Source organism: Sander lucioperca, chromosome 13 (genome assembly GCF_008315115.2).
Source record: "Sander lucioperca isolate FBNREF2018 chromosome 13, SLUC_FBN_1.2, whole genome shotgun sequence".
NCBI lineage: Eukaryota > Metazoa > Chordata > Actinopteri > Perciformes > Percidae > Sander > Sander lucioperca.
Window position 1 is genome coordinate 23,413,434 of NC_050185.1, and position 16,375 is coordinate 23,429,808.

At 41.4% G+C, this 16,375-nt stretch overlaps 1 protein-coding gene across 2 annotated transcripts; it reads left to right on the plus strand.

Moving 5' to 3' along the window:
- Positions 1-6,165: 6,165 nt before the first annotated feature.
- On the plus strand, positions 6,166-10,191 carry LOC116052889 (protein LBH-like). 2 transcript variants are annotated; one of them, XM_035991026.1, is made up of 5 exons: positions 6,166-6,380; positions 8,002-8,063; positions 8,141-8,219; positions 8,547-8,809; positions 9,695-10,191. In XM_035991026.1, the coding sequence occupies exons 3-5, from the start codon at positions 8,175-8,177 to the stop codon at positions 9,810-9,812; spliced, it is 426 nt and encodes a 141-aa protein (XP_035846919.1). In that variant the 5' UTR covers positions 6,166-6,380; positions 8,002-8,063; positions 8,141-8,174; the 3' UTR covers positions 9,813-10,191. The 2 variants fall into 2 exon arrangements, with proteins under 2 accessions (XP_035846919.1, XP_031159576.1); XM_031303716.2 differs by lacking the exon at positions 8,002-8,063.
- The last annotated feature ends 6,184 nt before the right edge of the window (positions 10,192-16,375 follow it).

A 16,375-nucleotide genomic window follows, 5' to 3' on the forward strand; every position in this document is an offset into this window, starting at 1 on the left:
CTTTCTGAGGGATCAAAACAGGGTGATACAAAATAAAATTACAAAGTGCAGTTGTAAGGTAAACTAGGACTCAGCCTATAGTGCAGTTAAACCATGGCTTAATACTTTCTTTTTCTCAAGTTTGCTTTGAACATAGCAGTCAGGCTACTGCTCTTTATTCACCGGAGTCTCATCGACCCAGCCTCTTATTTCAGAAAGAATGAACAGTAACGGTTAGCAATAAAAAGTAAGCCTATTACTTCATTGCTTTGAGCCAGTTACTCAAACAGACAAGCCTGCTGACATTTTCAGACAACAGGGAATCACTTCTTTTATATAACATGCCCAGACAGTGAAAACAACCTTTCAGAAGGTGCTGATGTGGCCGGTGTTGGTACTTGCGTGCAAGGCAGGCCATTTCACTGTGTGCCCCTTCATGTGTGGACCACCACTCCTGGGGACAGCCATCCATGCCAGTAAGAGGCTCTGCCCTGTAGCACTGCAGACATTGCTCAATGGAACCATTTGGCAACTTTTAAAAGTAAACTTTCCATTCAGAATCGTATTGGCATCCATTTCGGCGTCTCGCGCTCACCATCCACTCAAAACGTAACGTTAGCAAACGTTAGCCTACTACATTTTGGCCGGCTCGCATGCAAACAAGTGTGTGCCTGTTGTTTTGTTTCCAGTCTAGCTAGATCCAGTGTGGTGTTGTAGTTTTTCTAATGTTACTAGTTCTTGCAACAGCATGTGAAAAAACTACAAAGTTTGCTAGGCCAAAAAGAACGTTAATCTCGCGATAAAAAAATTGACGCCGTTAAAATGGGTTTGCGTTTACGCCGTTAATAACGTGTTTAACTGACAGCACTACTTAATAACAATATTTAAACGGCAAAATATTAAAGTTTACAACTGTAGTAACAAGCAATAACTATTTCATAACACCACCAAAAGCACACAAACTGATTATTTTAAGTAAAGAATCATAGCATCAAGTATTCACAATTCCCTATCTGATTCACAATTGTGGCAAATGTAAATGGAACCACCATCAGTGCAGGCTTAATGAGCCCATGCCTTGCACTGCCAACATTGCAGCCACACCTCTCTCGGTCTGGAGTAGCTCTCCAAACAGAAAATGCAAAAATGTTCTTCTTTCTCAGAGCCACTGTCCTCTGTATGCTTTTTCTTCTCGGTTTTCTTTAGGCCTACCTTGGTTTGTTGGCTTGTTTCCAGTGTGTTCTTTGTCAGTTTTCTCTTAACTTTTGTTGGCTTTCTCTTAACTTTTGCTTTCTCCCTCTCCAAAGCCTCCTTTTCGGGGGTGTCTGTCAAGATGGCCAATTTGCATTTTTTCCTACCGTTATCTTCCAAGGTCCTGCTCTGAAGTGAGGAAGAAGAAGCAGAACTCCCAACTTGCACTGGAGGAACTGCAGAAGAAGCAGAAGTCCTAGCATGCACTGGAGGAACTGCAGAAGAAGCAGAAGTCCTAGCATGCACTGGAGGAACTGCAGAAGAAGCAGAACTCCCAGCTTGCACTGGAGGAACTGCAGAAGAAGCAGAAGTCCCAACGTGCACTGGAGAAACTGCAGAAGAAGCAGAACTCCCAGCTTGCACTGGAGGGACTGCAGAAGAAGCAGAAAGTCCCAGTGTGCACTGGAGAAACTTCCAAAGGAGCAGATGTCCCAGCTTGCTCTGGAAGAACTGGTGGTGGCGCCGGTCTGTCACCAAAGATGGTGCAAAGTCACTGTCTTTGAATTTATCACGGTTATAAGGCCAAATTCCAGTGCTGCTGAAGCCATTTTGCACATTGACTGGTGTTCCAGCCAATGGGAGGGCCAACCTAACAATTCCAGGAATGTCGCAGATGGACATCGTCAGGCCTGGGTGACTTCTCATCCAGGTATCGAAAAATGTGTTGACATGACGTTTTAGGGGGCCATAAACGGTACGATCCAGTGGCTCCAGTGGGAAAGATAGCATGACAATCCCATTTTCTCTGCAGAAGTCTATTCCTCTTGGAGAAAGATGGGAGGAATGATTACCAAGGATCAAGAGGACTTTGGCATCCAATGAGGCCCTCGTGTGGTGGTGGAAATGTTTAAGGAACTGAAGGAAATGGTCCTCCAACATCCAGCCTGATTTATTGGCGGCTCCAATGCATCCAGGCGGGCCATCACGGATGAAATGGTCCTTGAAGTGAACCCGCGGGAATATGAACATGGGTGGATGTTAGGTTTTCATATTTTGACCCAGAACTCAGAGACAGACACACAGACAACAGGGGAGCAGTTTAGATGTTTATTTGAACCAACTTGGAATAAGCAGAGAGGAATGGTGCAGGTGGAGTTGCTCCAGGTGGGGGCGCAGCTGGAGGCAGGCAGACAGGTGTGTGGCTGGACAGACTGAGACTCGACAGAGGTTGTGGGAAAAGTCCAGTCCTGACTCACCCAGGTGTTTGTACGGGGAGATGGGTGACGAGGTAAGCGGCGAGGAGAGCTGAGTGGAGAGGCAGGCAGCGATGAGAGCAGGGCGGAGAGGCGAGCAGGCGGAAGGAAAGCAGGTATCAGCAGGCGAGCAGCAGGTCCAGACACGGGATCTGAACACAGGAGATAACATGTGAACTAAAGAACTAGGAAGCACAAAACACAGAGCTAGAAAGCTGAGATACTAGGAGTGGAATCGCTAGTAGGTTACTGAGCCAAGTTACCACAGGAATGGTTGAAACGAACTGGCGCTGAAGAGGTGAACATCCTGGGTAGTTATGTGATTAGTGGAGATGTGCTGCAGCTGAGCTGGAACGGAGCAGGAGAGAATGACCACGCCTCTTGACCTAGATTTCACTAGAACACGCCTCTCTCCACAGCAAGTGGAGACAAACACACAGACAACAAACACAGGGAAACAGGGAGATGATAACCGGCAGTACAGGGAAACAGACACAGACCCATGACAGTGGAATCATGTACCCCAATGCATTGCCTGCACATGCAACTGTTACCAGTGTTCCTCTCTCTGGAGGTTACTGCCCCCACCTGTCTGACGCCGCACCCGGCAACATTTTCTGGTTCAGTTGTGACCCCGGTCTCATCCATATTCCAGATGTCCTTCCCTTCAAATTTGTTTTTGTCAAGCACATTGGCAAGATTGTTGTAAAACAAGGATACATTGTGACAGGTGAAGTTCGTGTTCTGTGTGAGACTGGTAGCTTGAAGGCACCGTATAGACAGACGGGGCTGTCTTTTTATGAACCCCATAAACCAATCCCGGCCAGCCAGGGAGCACTCATTCCAGGTTTCAGGGTAGGAGCACTTATAATAGACAGCCAGTTGGAAGGCCAATCGATGAACCTGCGAAATGGATGGTAAATGAAAATGGAGGTAGAAAGGTAATTTCTCTTATCTTATTATTTCACGGTCTCGTATTCTTATATAATTCTCCCTACCAGCCCTCCCTTTAGACCTACACTCTGCTTTAATACCTTCCTCATGCTAACCTCTTTAGTGCGAGACCATAGAAAAGATCAGCTACTCTTTATAGGTATTCTGCCAGGCTATCTTCCTGTTGGGCTGGGAAGACCCTCCTGGGAGTCCAGTAACCTGTCTTCATCTCCTCTCCTGGACCTAGCCTCTCTCTCTTTTTAATAAAGCGGTAGAGGGTTGTGTGGCAAATTGAATACTGTTTTGCCACAGACCTCACTGTCCTGCCTTCATTGCTCACTACAGCAGCAGCTAAGGACAGAATAGGTAGAGGGACACCCCTATCTGTTGTCCTTTTTCTGTCTCATGGCAAAGAAAATGTAGGATACACTGCAGCCTAGTTTGACTTTTAAAAAAGTAATTTGCTAAAATACAAAGAGGAGACACCTGGCTATTGAAATATGTTTTTTTTTTTTATCAAACCACTGAATTGCCTTTTATATCATTTGTATCTAATTGTCATTATTGTTGTCATGAGGGACAGTTGCAACACTATGTGCCCACCCTGGCAGCCATCTTAAAACTAGCGATGCTAGCCTAACACATTAGTTTTAACACATGGTACCTAAGTCAGTTAAGAGCTAAGAAACTGCACATTCAAACTATATAACTATAAAGATCAATACTTAAATAGTTTAGACAGTATGACAAAAAATCTGGTCATAAAAAAGTTACTTTTTTACCTTGAATTTCAGTTCTCCCAGAAGGAATGATGACATGTGGCTGTTAACTTCCAGAAAGAAGGAATGGCTGAGCATGTGCAGTATGTGTCAAGAATCTAGCTCATTCCTGATTGGAGAAATCAGCAATGTTGCAACTGCCACACGTTGCAACTGTCCCCACTCTCCCTATTTTAGATTTAAACTCCATCACTGAGATGTACCAAATTCCTCTTGAGGATTTAGTTGTTCTGAGGGTACAGTAAGCGGAACCTCCACATTGGATAACTCTGTCAGCCGGGGTATGTGAGACTGGAAAACAGTACATAGAAGATTATTGTTAGGTAAAATATTGTCATTGCTGATTAACAATTTATAAATCAGACTTAATATATTCCTGTTAACAACTTGGATTACCAAGTCTAATACTAGAGTGTTACAGAAATATTTTTAGTCTAGTTTTCTATAATGTATTTTAAGAAATTGGAATATATTTAAACTAAATGAATACAGGTGGTCATCCACATTGTCGAAATCCTTTAAATATTGAGCCATGGCACTGACATTTTTTTAGATAACACAAACCTATAATTTCTGTAGTATACTCCGAAACAACAGACTCCCTGACTTGAGTTCCTAACTCCACACTGCTGTCTTCAGGCAAAAAGTCACGTCCTGAGATCAATAATATTGTCAGACCCTTTTAGTAACAATCGGAGCCTGTCAGTAGCAAAAAAAAAAACTTCACTGCGATCTTGCTCAATACTGGACCAATTTCAAAGATTTTTGGTCACATCAGTCTATCAGACACAAATGCATGGGGAAATGGGGTTGTAAAAAATGGTAGTTACACTTTAAAGGTCTGTGTGGTAGGTCTAGTAATGTTATTACTCATACATTACTGTGTGCATGAACCAAAGTGACAGAGAAAACGACGTCTAGTGGAGCTCACTGTTAACCGATACATCCAAATGTGTTTGAAGACATAGTGATGAATGTTGTCTGATAAAACTAGCCAACTATAACGTTAGCTAGTGTTAGCTTATGTTGGTTAAAGCTATCATTAGCCAGCCAGCAAGCTTACAACTTTTTTTCTTTCTTTGCTGATAATGTCGAAACCAACGGTCTAACTCTAAATCTTTGCCCTAATATGTAAATAATGCGAGTAATGGCAAAGAAAGGCATCATCAATCATTTATAACATTTAAGCAAAACATGCAGCAGATTATAATGGGGCATACCTCGCCGTTGATAATCCTCTCTGTATCGTTCCAAGTTAGGTACATGTGCTGCATGTTGAACACACTAAACCTCTCTGCTCTGCTGTGTGTAGAGCGTGGACATCGGCGTTCAGAATGTCACCCTTGCAAAAATGCAAAGCTTGTATCCAAATGAATTATGCTCAAAGCTGCATGATATTTTTTTCTGGTTTACCTGGGCATAGTCCAGTGTGGCTTAAATCCTCCTGCAATACCGAAACTAATTGCCATGTGAATACAGATGCTCTGGGTTTGTGCCCTCCCTGTTGAATGTTACCTACTGTGACAGAGTTATTTGAAAAGTTTTATGTTTTATCTAATTCATGTAATTTAAAAAATAACACATTATTTGAAAAGTGTTTCTGCCTTTTCATGTATTCCATGCAGAAGCTGATGGCAAGTTACAGACAGCACTGCCCCAAATGTGCTAGCACCTCCCGCTGGTTAGACTAGAAAATGACTCTGTTTAATGAAAGTATCCGTGTAGGTGTATAAATGATCTCGAAATATCACAAAAGATATGTCTTCCCTTTAAAATCTTCCCATCTGCTGAAAAATTAATACTTGGGGTTGTGTGGGGGAAAGCCTCTAGCATTAATCATGATGTAAAATAAATAAATGTGTACAGCCAGGACAGCTCACCTGCTAATCTGTATGTACGTGGCCCTGTGTTGCTGTACACTCACATGTAACATCAAGGCTTTGTTTGTAATTCAAGGTGACACTAAGCCTGAATGTGCAGTGTTGCATGCGTCACTGAATGGGATGCCATAGGAAAATAAAGGAAGGGGAGGAGAAACATTAGGGGAGGGCTGAGGGTGATGGAAGAAAGGAAGCTGAACCTGTGCCTGGCAGGAAGAAAGACTGGAAAGTGAGTGACAGCGGAGTGTGACCGTCTTTCAAAAGAAACAGTCTAGTTTTTTTGTCATTTTTGTAAGAGAAGACATCGGAATACTTGAGGTCCATTATGTCCCAGTGAAGATGAGCTGTATTCCTGCCTCACACAGGTAAGCTACACGACTAAAATACTCCAAATATTTTCTAAAGAGACATTTTACATAATGTAACTGCCTGCTCAAATGTCCCTAGCTGTGAGAAATGATGTGTGTTGTACAGAGTACAGTGGTAAAAATGAGACCACACTGTAGATTTAACAACAGAACATCATTGATTCCAGAGGTTTCTTATACCTAAAATGAAATGAATCGAAACCTTGAAGTGTAAATGGGATACACACCAACACCCTGGGATAATCATCATGTTAATAATTTCAACAGCTCACTATACAGTATGTTAAATTAGTATTGTAATAGAACTGTGCAATGCAGTGACATTGAAGTCCATTTAGATGAAATAAACAAACCAACACCAACACTGAAATTGCCCATGTGTCCCTTTTTTTATTCAGATGCTTCATGCTAACATCATCAACATCAGTATACATATATAGTATAATACATACTTTTCATTCATGCATGTGTATTTATGCGTACCTGTAAGTGAAAATATGGAATGGCCAGCTCTAGACTTTCTCTTATCATATTAGTAATCAACTGGACAATCACTAGTGGAACCAAATGTTCTCTGAATTTATTCTTCATTATTATTATTCTATCTAAGGCCTTCCTTTTTAATCCACGTTCTCTCACTCCTCCCCCATCCTTTGAGTTGTTTAAGCCTGTTATGTGCTTACCTGCAGATTAACACAGCAGGAGAAACTCCCCCCCACCACCACCATCATCCCTACACTTGCTGTCCAAGTTGCCCATTGTTTTGCAGCAGAAAATGTCTCAGGGAAACATACGGTACCCGAGTTGGAAATCCTTGAGATGAACATGTTTGATCTTAGGTCATATCAGACTTTCACATATGTACATCTGCTATGCAAAGGTTTCTTTTAAACAGTGTATACACTGTTTAAAAGAAACCTTAAAAGAACCTTTGCAAATCTGTTCAACAGAAGAAACCCAGGCATTATATATAATGCCTGGGTTTCTTCTGTTGAACAGATTTGTGAGGCTGTGTGTACTGTGAACACATTTAGATGAAGATTACTTTTGTCCTATGTGAACTTGTAATATTTAGTCACAAAGCGTGGCTACGTACGTAGGTACGTGGAGACACGTACCCTACGCCGGACCCTGATGTGCACCTCTCGAAAAATGTAACTACACATTGTGGCGACGCATGCCACTTGGCCGTGGATTGGCAGCGTCTCATTTCCCCTGACTCATTTCCTAGTTCTCCTTCTCCATAAACAACATGAAATCAAGGAGAGGGTTAACCTTTCCTGCTACAGATTGGCACACCTTGGTCAGAAAACACAGGGAAGACACTTTGTTTCTCTCACTATGACTCTGGAGTCACTACTCACTCCAAAGCTAATCGCTGTCACTCTCTCACTCGCTCTACCACACAATCCCCACACACACATGCCGGCTCGATGCACACACCAACGCATAAGTATAAACTTCAGGCCACTTGCGTAGGCTACTGCGTGGAGCCTCCGCAGAACCATAAATCAAGCTTTACAGTACTTTACTTGATAGTAGATCTCACCTTGCTCTGACAACAGATCTTGGCTCCAGTCTAACTTGTGTTTTGTTTTTTATTGTAAAATGGCTTCTAGTTTCAGTAAAGATGCCATTTTTGTAGCTTCTATTCATTGCTGAAGACTTGGAGCACAGAAGGCATCTTTTGATTCTGTATTGAAATGTCACAGACAGAATTTACCAAAATTAACCCAAAATGTGTTGTGTGTTTGCAGTTTGAGCACCATTCTCAGCCAAGTGGAATCTCAGATGGAGGAGAGTCCAGTTGAGAGAAGAGGAAGCAAAGCCTACCAGGTGCTGCAGACGTCTTTACTCTAGTTTCACTCTAGTGTCCTGCTTTATTTCACACTGTTTAATAGCATCCCTTGTCATCAAATCTGGATGATTTGTTTGTTTTAAATATGACATCTCAGTATAATGTGCAGATTGGTGCTTTAACAAAGGTGTGACATGACCCCTGGTGATAGCACTGTCTCAAATGTTAACATTTAGTATGGTCAGTTGGTATTGTTTTTTTACCCCATGATCTTTATACTGTACTAGGCATAACTTAAATAATCATACAAAGGTGTTTTTTTGGAATGCTAATCTAAATCATTACAAATCTCCTCCTTGGAGCAGATCTTCCCTGAAGCCAACATGAATGAAGACTCAGATTCCAGTTCCTATCCTGAAGACTTTCTTTATAGGAGGGAGCGTCTTCCCTCTATAGTTGTGGAGCCCATGGAGCACAGAGAGCCGGACAGCGGAGATCCACACCGGCCTCCTCGATGCCTAATGAACAACAATGTAGAGGAGGAGGAGGAGGGGGAGGACAGCAGTGCTGAGCACACAGACAGCCCTGTGGAAGGGGAGCAGCAGGACGACATGGGGATGGAAGAAGGGTAAGGACCACAGAATATGTCCCCGCACTTCAAGTACAGTCTGCCAGGGTTGAAATTATGGCTTTTTGAAGACTTTTTGAATAATTTGTTGATGCTGATATTATTTTGTGTTGCAGTGAAACACAGAATTTGTTACAGAAAAAGACAATTGCCTTTCAGAGAGGTTTTGGCTAATTATCGTATTTCCACTGTCAGGGACTTTAAGGCATCAGTGCAAAAATTGCCTTGAATTAAAATGAAGTTAGAATTCTAAATGGTTTACATGTTTAAAATATCCTATGTATTGTAGAATATTAGCAGTTAAAGTTGTATTTGTGTTCGTTACAAAAGAGCTGTGTGCAGGCATTGAGGAAGTGGTTAAAAGTACTCCGGGTGAACTCTGATGCACAAGAATGTTAAGCTTAAGCCTTTAACTATAGGTTAAGCCTTATATGGCATAAAAGTTCATTGTGTACCGGACTGATAAGCAGAAAAACAGGAAAGACAGTTAAAGTTACGAGATTAGGAGAGGAAGTTGCACCACACAGAGGCCCCAACCTTGGCGTGTGTGTTTGTGAAGATAACAGTTTCTGCCTAGAAACAAGGAGACACCCCCCTGTGAGGGGAGGATAAAAGCTTAAGGGAGACAATAGATCAGAGCTCATTCGAACCGAGATCCTGGTGGACCGGGCTCTGACTTCATGTCTGTTGCTACGGAAACTTAGACTCTTAGATGCTGGACTCAGTAAACATTGCTGAACTGAACTCTTCGTCTCAGATTGATCGTTGTGTTTTAGTAAACTTAAGTCCGATATAAAGGAGGCGCCTTAGGGCCTTATTTTGGACATAATTCCCACAGTATCCAATGTTCTACCTGATTGTGTCTTTACATTTCCACTGTTGCAGCTTGGTTGCGAGGAAGTCTTCTATTGGACCGTCCCAAAGTCAACTGTCCCTCTCTCGGCTGACCCCACCTGCCTCCCCCACCCCCCCTGAGGCTGCCCCACCCTGCCTGAGGAGCTGAGCCAGTACAACCAGTACGAACTGACAGCACTGTGTCACTTTTATAATGTGTAACCCCTGCATGTTGGACTTTCCCAATTATAGAGAACCCCTTGGAAAGGTTTAGACAACTACACATGTATTTAAATGTGTAGTGTATTTGGACTAAATAAGGTCCACCAAATAACTAATACTAAGCTGATTCCAGTACTGCTTTTTGGATTGATAATGTTTGAGTAACTGCTGCAGTTTGCTGCTACTTTATGTGACACTGTGGGCAACCACAGATTGTAGCAACAACCTTCAGGACTCTTTCCTTTGTGATGCAAATCTCATCCCACAGCAAATAAGCATGTGATGAATGACTTTTAGGGACAATTTACAAAATATTAGCATGAAAGGCCGGCCCAGACCCAGTTGTAGTGGCCTAAAGGACTTTAGGAAGATAGTCCCAATGGGAAAGTTCAGGGGTGAGAATATCGACTCTGAATCCTCTGATGAAATGTTTGAACTAAGGTCTGATCAGAATGGGTTATGAGGTCTTGATAGACCACATTTTGTGCCAGCATTGAATATTGTTAACTTACATCACCAAATTTTGGGGCAAGGTATGGAATTTAGACCATTTTGGGACACAGCTCTAAATTAAAATTAAAACAAACGCTCTTCATTGAAAATATTTACTGCAGCAGTTATAATTATCTTTTTTCTTGAATACACCTGTCTGCAGTCTCTTCAAATTATTAAAATCCATACAGGAAAGTCATATTATATAACCTGATCACTGGTATAACATACTGTACATCAACAGTAACAGTGATTACTGGATATCCATGTGTTTACTGAAATGCTGCTGGATATATCAACAACTTTATATATATATATATATATATATATATATATATATATATATACTGTAGGTACTCCTATTTCATAAAAGAAACGAAGAATAGCTGTATGACTACTATTTGTCGAGAACTTCAGTGATAATTTCTCGCAAATTAATTTCCATCATGTCCTTGTCATGCCTGCTTTGTTGACTTGACTGATATGATGAAACATCATTAAATAGTACATGCTGCTACAATCCCAGATGGATTACACTGAGTGAGAGTTGATATGAGAAATGTACAGTAAAGAGAAGAGACCAATGTAGAACTCTTGTGTTATGTTTCTGTGTAATTCTTCTATATGCACCTTTCCCTTATGTACTACCAGGTCGTCTGGGTGGCTTCTGGCTAGCGCAAAGTGGACGTTTGCTGTTACAACAGACACCTCTACCCTGACAGACACACACACACACACACACACACACAGAACTGCATGCTACATGCTACATGCCCTGACACCAAAGATTAATACAACACATTCATTAACATAATATAATATAATATAATACATTATAGGACAACTAAGGCTAATCCAACTAGTTATTTTAAACTCTTGCTAATGTTGTACTGAATCTGTATTTAAACTAGGGCTGTCAAAATAACGTGTTCATTACAATTCTCCCTATTAACCTATAAAATTACGTATTTTCTCATGCGGGACGGGAGAAGACACAAAATCAATGCATCTCTATTATTGTGCGGGCATAAATTCTCAGAGTTTTGCAGGTGCGGGCGGGAGTGGACATACACATTGCGGGAGCGGGCGGGAGTGTAATACACACATTGCGGGTGAAGGCAGTAATGGTCAGAAATCCACCGGGAGTGGAGGGAGCGTGATGAAGAAAACTCTAACTCTAATGTGGCGCTCTTTTGCTTGTGTGAGTTAAAAGTCTCCCAGCAGAGTTCTGAACAACCTGCAGACGGAAAAGCTCTTTCTTGTTCAAACTATAAAAAGACTGTTACAACAATCTAAAAGAGACGAGATAAAAGCATGGATGATCATTTCCAATTCAACCTTTGACACCAAAGTTGAGAGTTTTGATATGTTCCTCAGTTGAAAGTAGCAGTTTCTAATTAACTGTTTGGAGTGATTCTCCAAGGACATCGCAGAATCAAAAACACCTAAATTCCTTAGACTCGGTTGGACAGACGGGCCTAAAGCACCAATATGCTGCTTAATCAGCGGGACGCTACTTTCAGGGGCAATAATTAGTGTTTCCGTCTTATCTGGGTTCAGCAGCAATTAGTTGTCACTTAACCACTGCTTGACACGGCAGGCAAAAACATTGTTTTTTTTTCACTGGTCAATTTTGAGATTTTGGGCTATTTGTCTTCACTAACATGTCTTCTTTCATACTTGTGGTGAAAAATACACATTTAGGTCTTTATTTTAATACACTTTGTCTATTTGCGTCTGTAGATTTCTCCTAAATTCAACAAAAGTTGGCGTTCTAAATCAACATGCTGCTCCACGATCGCTGTCTGCACCCTGTCATCACATATACCGTTAGAAAGCTCTAACGTGTAATGTGTAAAGTGTAATGTTGTCAGATCCAAATATGGTCATTTGACAGTACAATGGGGGGATTTAACTCTAAATGCGCAATCTCATTGGCTGATGCCAATTTCTGACAAAGTGATTTGTTCAGATTCGTCACGTGACGTGCTCTGACATTTCCACGGGAGTTAAAAATGTCGAAAGAAGTGCGTCGAAAATCATCTCAGAGAAGACGAAAACAGTTGTCATTAACAAGGAGACACATGGGATTACAAACTAAGACAGCGGATGATGAAATGCCATCACATCGTCTTTCTGACACCCGTCGTTCAGAAAGGTGTGTTCAGACAGAGCGACACACAGCAGTGGCTGATAGTTCATGTAGCGCGTTTGAATGAACTGATCGGTGGTTTAATTTGTTCTAATTGCACAGGGACAGTTAGTATTGATCCGCAGAACCATGGGTTCTGTTGCAGTTTACTACTAGAGTGCAGTCTCTGCAAAGAAGATGTGTACAGGCAAGTGTCTATACACCTACATGTCTTCAAGACGTATCGAGGAACAATGTAGCGTTTGATGTGAATGTGTGAATGGTGCTGTTAGTGCACGAGTTAGGCTTGGGATATGCAGCTCTCAAAAAAATCAGCAAAGTGTTGGGGATTCCTGGCCTTCATGTTAAAACGTATCAGAGACACCAAAGAAGAGTAACAGGTATGGAAACTCTCTCTCTCTCTCTCTCTCTTTCAGCAGTTTACAGAAATTCATAGCCTACATGTCATATATTAAATATATAGGTGTCACATATATACTATACTTTACTGATCGCGATACAACACACTATATTACAAAACAATTACATTACACAACAGTTACAGTTTTTGTATAATATAATTACTGTACAATACTAAACAAATCTGTCATTTTTGGGATCCTAAAGTGGTTGTGAGTCAGGTTCTGGCAGACAGATACATATTTAGCTGTCAGTGGAGCTGCTGTCCCCTCTCCTGGGAGAACTACCAGCTTCTTTTCTGGTTTCAACAAAGCTTTAATTTAAAAACACTGGATTAAAAAAATATAAAATACAAGATGTTTCAGTGTTCATCCAAAGACCTTCATCAGTTGTTTAGTGTGCACAGGAAGTAACTCTGGCCTTAATACACAAGGCAGCCATGAGATCATGTGACTGCCTTGTGTATTAAGGCCAGAGTCCCGTCTCTTGTCTTCTCTTCTCTGTAACATTTGTGGCATTCCAGATTATGGCCTCCATCTGAATTTAGCACAAAAAGTAAGGACATTTGTGTTTGGTAGATTATTTCTCTGTGGTAACTATGCTTTTTGGCAATAAATCTTATACCGTTGGAAAGTCTGTTTAGTTCTCTTTCATTTGTAAGGAACATGCATTTGTGGGATGAGCAGCAGTGCTGAGTATGTGAGTTGCCCTCATGAAAAATTTGCCAAATCTTCTCTGCCAATGCCAAATAGCTTATTCTGCCATTGACTTGTTTGGTGGATTGGATGATTCTGCCTACGGCAGATGGATTGTAGGGTCAAAGTGTGGCAAAGATGCGGAGAACGCTATGCTGATTGCTGCACCGATAGAGTAACACCTTTTGGTGGAGGCAGTGTGATGGTGTGGGGCGGCATCTCCCTCACTGGAAAAACGAGGCTTGTCATCATTGGAGGCAATCTCAATGCAGAGAGATATAGAGATTCTGCAACCAGTGGCAATCCCATATCTCCACAGTCTACCTCCAGAATGTGGGAGTGGAGAGGATGGAATGGCCTGCCAGCAGTCCTGACCTCAACCCCATTGAACACTTGTGGGATCAGCTTGGTGTGCTGTTCATGCCAGAGTGACCAACACAACCACGTTGGCTGACTTGTGACAAATGCTGGTTGAAGAATGGGATGCCATCCCACAGCAGTGTGTGACCAGGCTGGTGACCAGCGTGAGGAGGAGGTACCAGGCTATTGTGGCTGTGTACGGTTCTTCCACATGCTACTGAGGCTCCTGTTTGTGAAATGAATAAATTGTTAAATTCCCAATATGTCTTGTTTCTTCAACTTAAATCATCAGAATCAGAATCAGAATCACTTTATTCGTCAAATGCATCAGCAGACACACAGGAATTTGACATGGCAATCAGTAACGCAGAGCTTGACAAACAGTATATGTGCATAGCTGCATGGACATGCTTAAAAACAATCAATAATAGTCCAAAGATAAAATAGTAACGTTGGGGGGGGGGGGCACACTGATCAGCTATTCAAAAGGGAAATGGCTCTTGGAAAAAAACTATTGTGGTGGCGTGAGGTCCTTGTCCTCATCGCCCTGTACCTTCTTCCTGAGGGAAGCAGCCTAAAAATGTCACTTGCTGGATGGGACTGATCAGCAGCAATTTTAGCTGCCCTCCTCCTGACTTTGGCCTCATACAGGTCACTGATTGACAGCTGCCTCTGTCCAGTCAGCCTCTCTGCTGTGCGCACAATGCGCTGCAGTCTGTTCTTCGCCTGGGCCAATGCTGATGCAAACCATACAGAAATGGATGTTGACAGAAGGCTTTCCACAGTGGCTCTGTAAAACCTAGACCGAACAGAGCTGGAGATGTTCAGTTTGGTTAACTGCCTTAGGAAAAACATTCCACTGTGAGCCCTCTTAATAATAGAGGAACTGTTTTCCTCCCATTTCAGGTTCCCATCCAATCCACCAAACACCAAACGAGTCAATGGCAGAATAAGCTGTTTGACATTGGCAGAGAAGATTTGGCAATTTTTTCATGGGCGCAACCCACATACTCAGCACTGCTGCTCATCCCACAAATGCATGTTCCTTACAAATTGGGCACCATTTGAAAGAGAACTAAACAGGCTTTCCAACGGTATAAGATGTATTGCCAAAAAGCATAGTTAACACAGAGAAATAATCTACCAAACACAAATTTCCTTACTTTTTGTGCTAGGTTTATATACAAATATACATATATATACAAAATACAATACATCTATCATTTTAAGAATTTGTTTGTAAGCTGTCATGCTAATGTTTTCTGAGTTCAAATGAGAATCGAAAGCAGCTCTTCCTAGGGCTTATTAGAGCCTCTATGATGCTATTTTATGACTCATCCAAACAACACATAAATGCATATATTAACTGCCTCAGTAGTGCCTCACATGTAGAAACACCAGCATTTACAAACAATTGGCTGGCACTATGCCGTCTGGGGACTCGAAGCAGCAGCCTCATTGCATCATTATATGCCACAGTGAGTCTGCGCAGACTACTTTACCTGTAGCTCCACCAGAGATGAGCTGTATACAGCGGAGTACAGAAAGCTCTAAATAAGAACATACAAAACACATACAAACTTTACGAAGCAATATGTTGGCCTGAGCATCCAGCTTACAGAACTGTCTGTGTATGTCTTATACATGTTATAATGTGACCAAGATATTTGAATGTCTGGAAAATAAAGATGTTGATCTTTTCAAGTTAATAATGTTTATCTTTTCATTCATTCACTCATCAAACAATATCCATTTTCATTCAAACTTTTTCAAGTGCTTCCCCAAAGCAAATATGTGTATGTGTGATTAATTTTGATTAATTACAAAGCCTGTAATTAATTAATTTATTTTATTTATTTATTTATTCGGGACAGTGCACATTAATGAACAATCTAACATTTCTGTAAAGACTGTAAATGAGCCAGGTTTTAGCATTAATGCTAATTTTCACCTGTAGTCCCGAGGCAGGAAAACAACAAAATACAAAATAATGCAACACAAAAGAATATGACAATATACAATATCAAACAAGAAACACATTAGCACACATTCAGGCAGGTTACAAAACATCAATAAGATTAGTCAAAATGATGACATGACTGGGAACTTTTAAGAAGTTGTTTAAGGTGCTTTTTAAATGTGCAGTAAGTTGGACATTCTCTAATGTTTGTTGGGATGCTGTTCCAAAAATGACCTCCTCTGATAGACACAACAGTTTGTCCAAAGGTAGTTTTTCTACGCGTGATCTCTATATCTCTTCTAAATGAAGCTCTGGTACAATAACAATAATAATAAATTAGATTCATTTTTTTAATCGCTTGACAGCCCTAATATAAACAGCTTAATACACTGCAGCAGCACACCACTAATACCATGACTCACTCTGGATGTTTCCACTGATTGACAACAAGT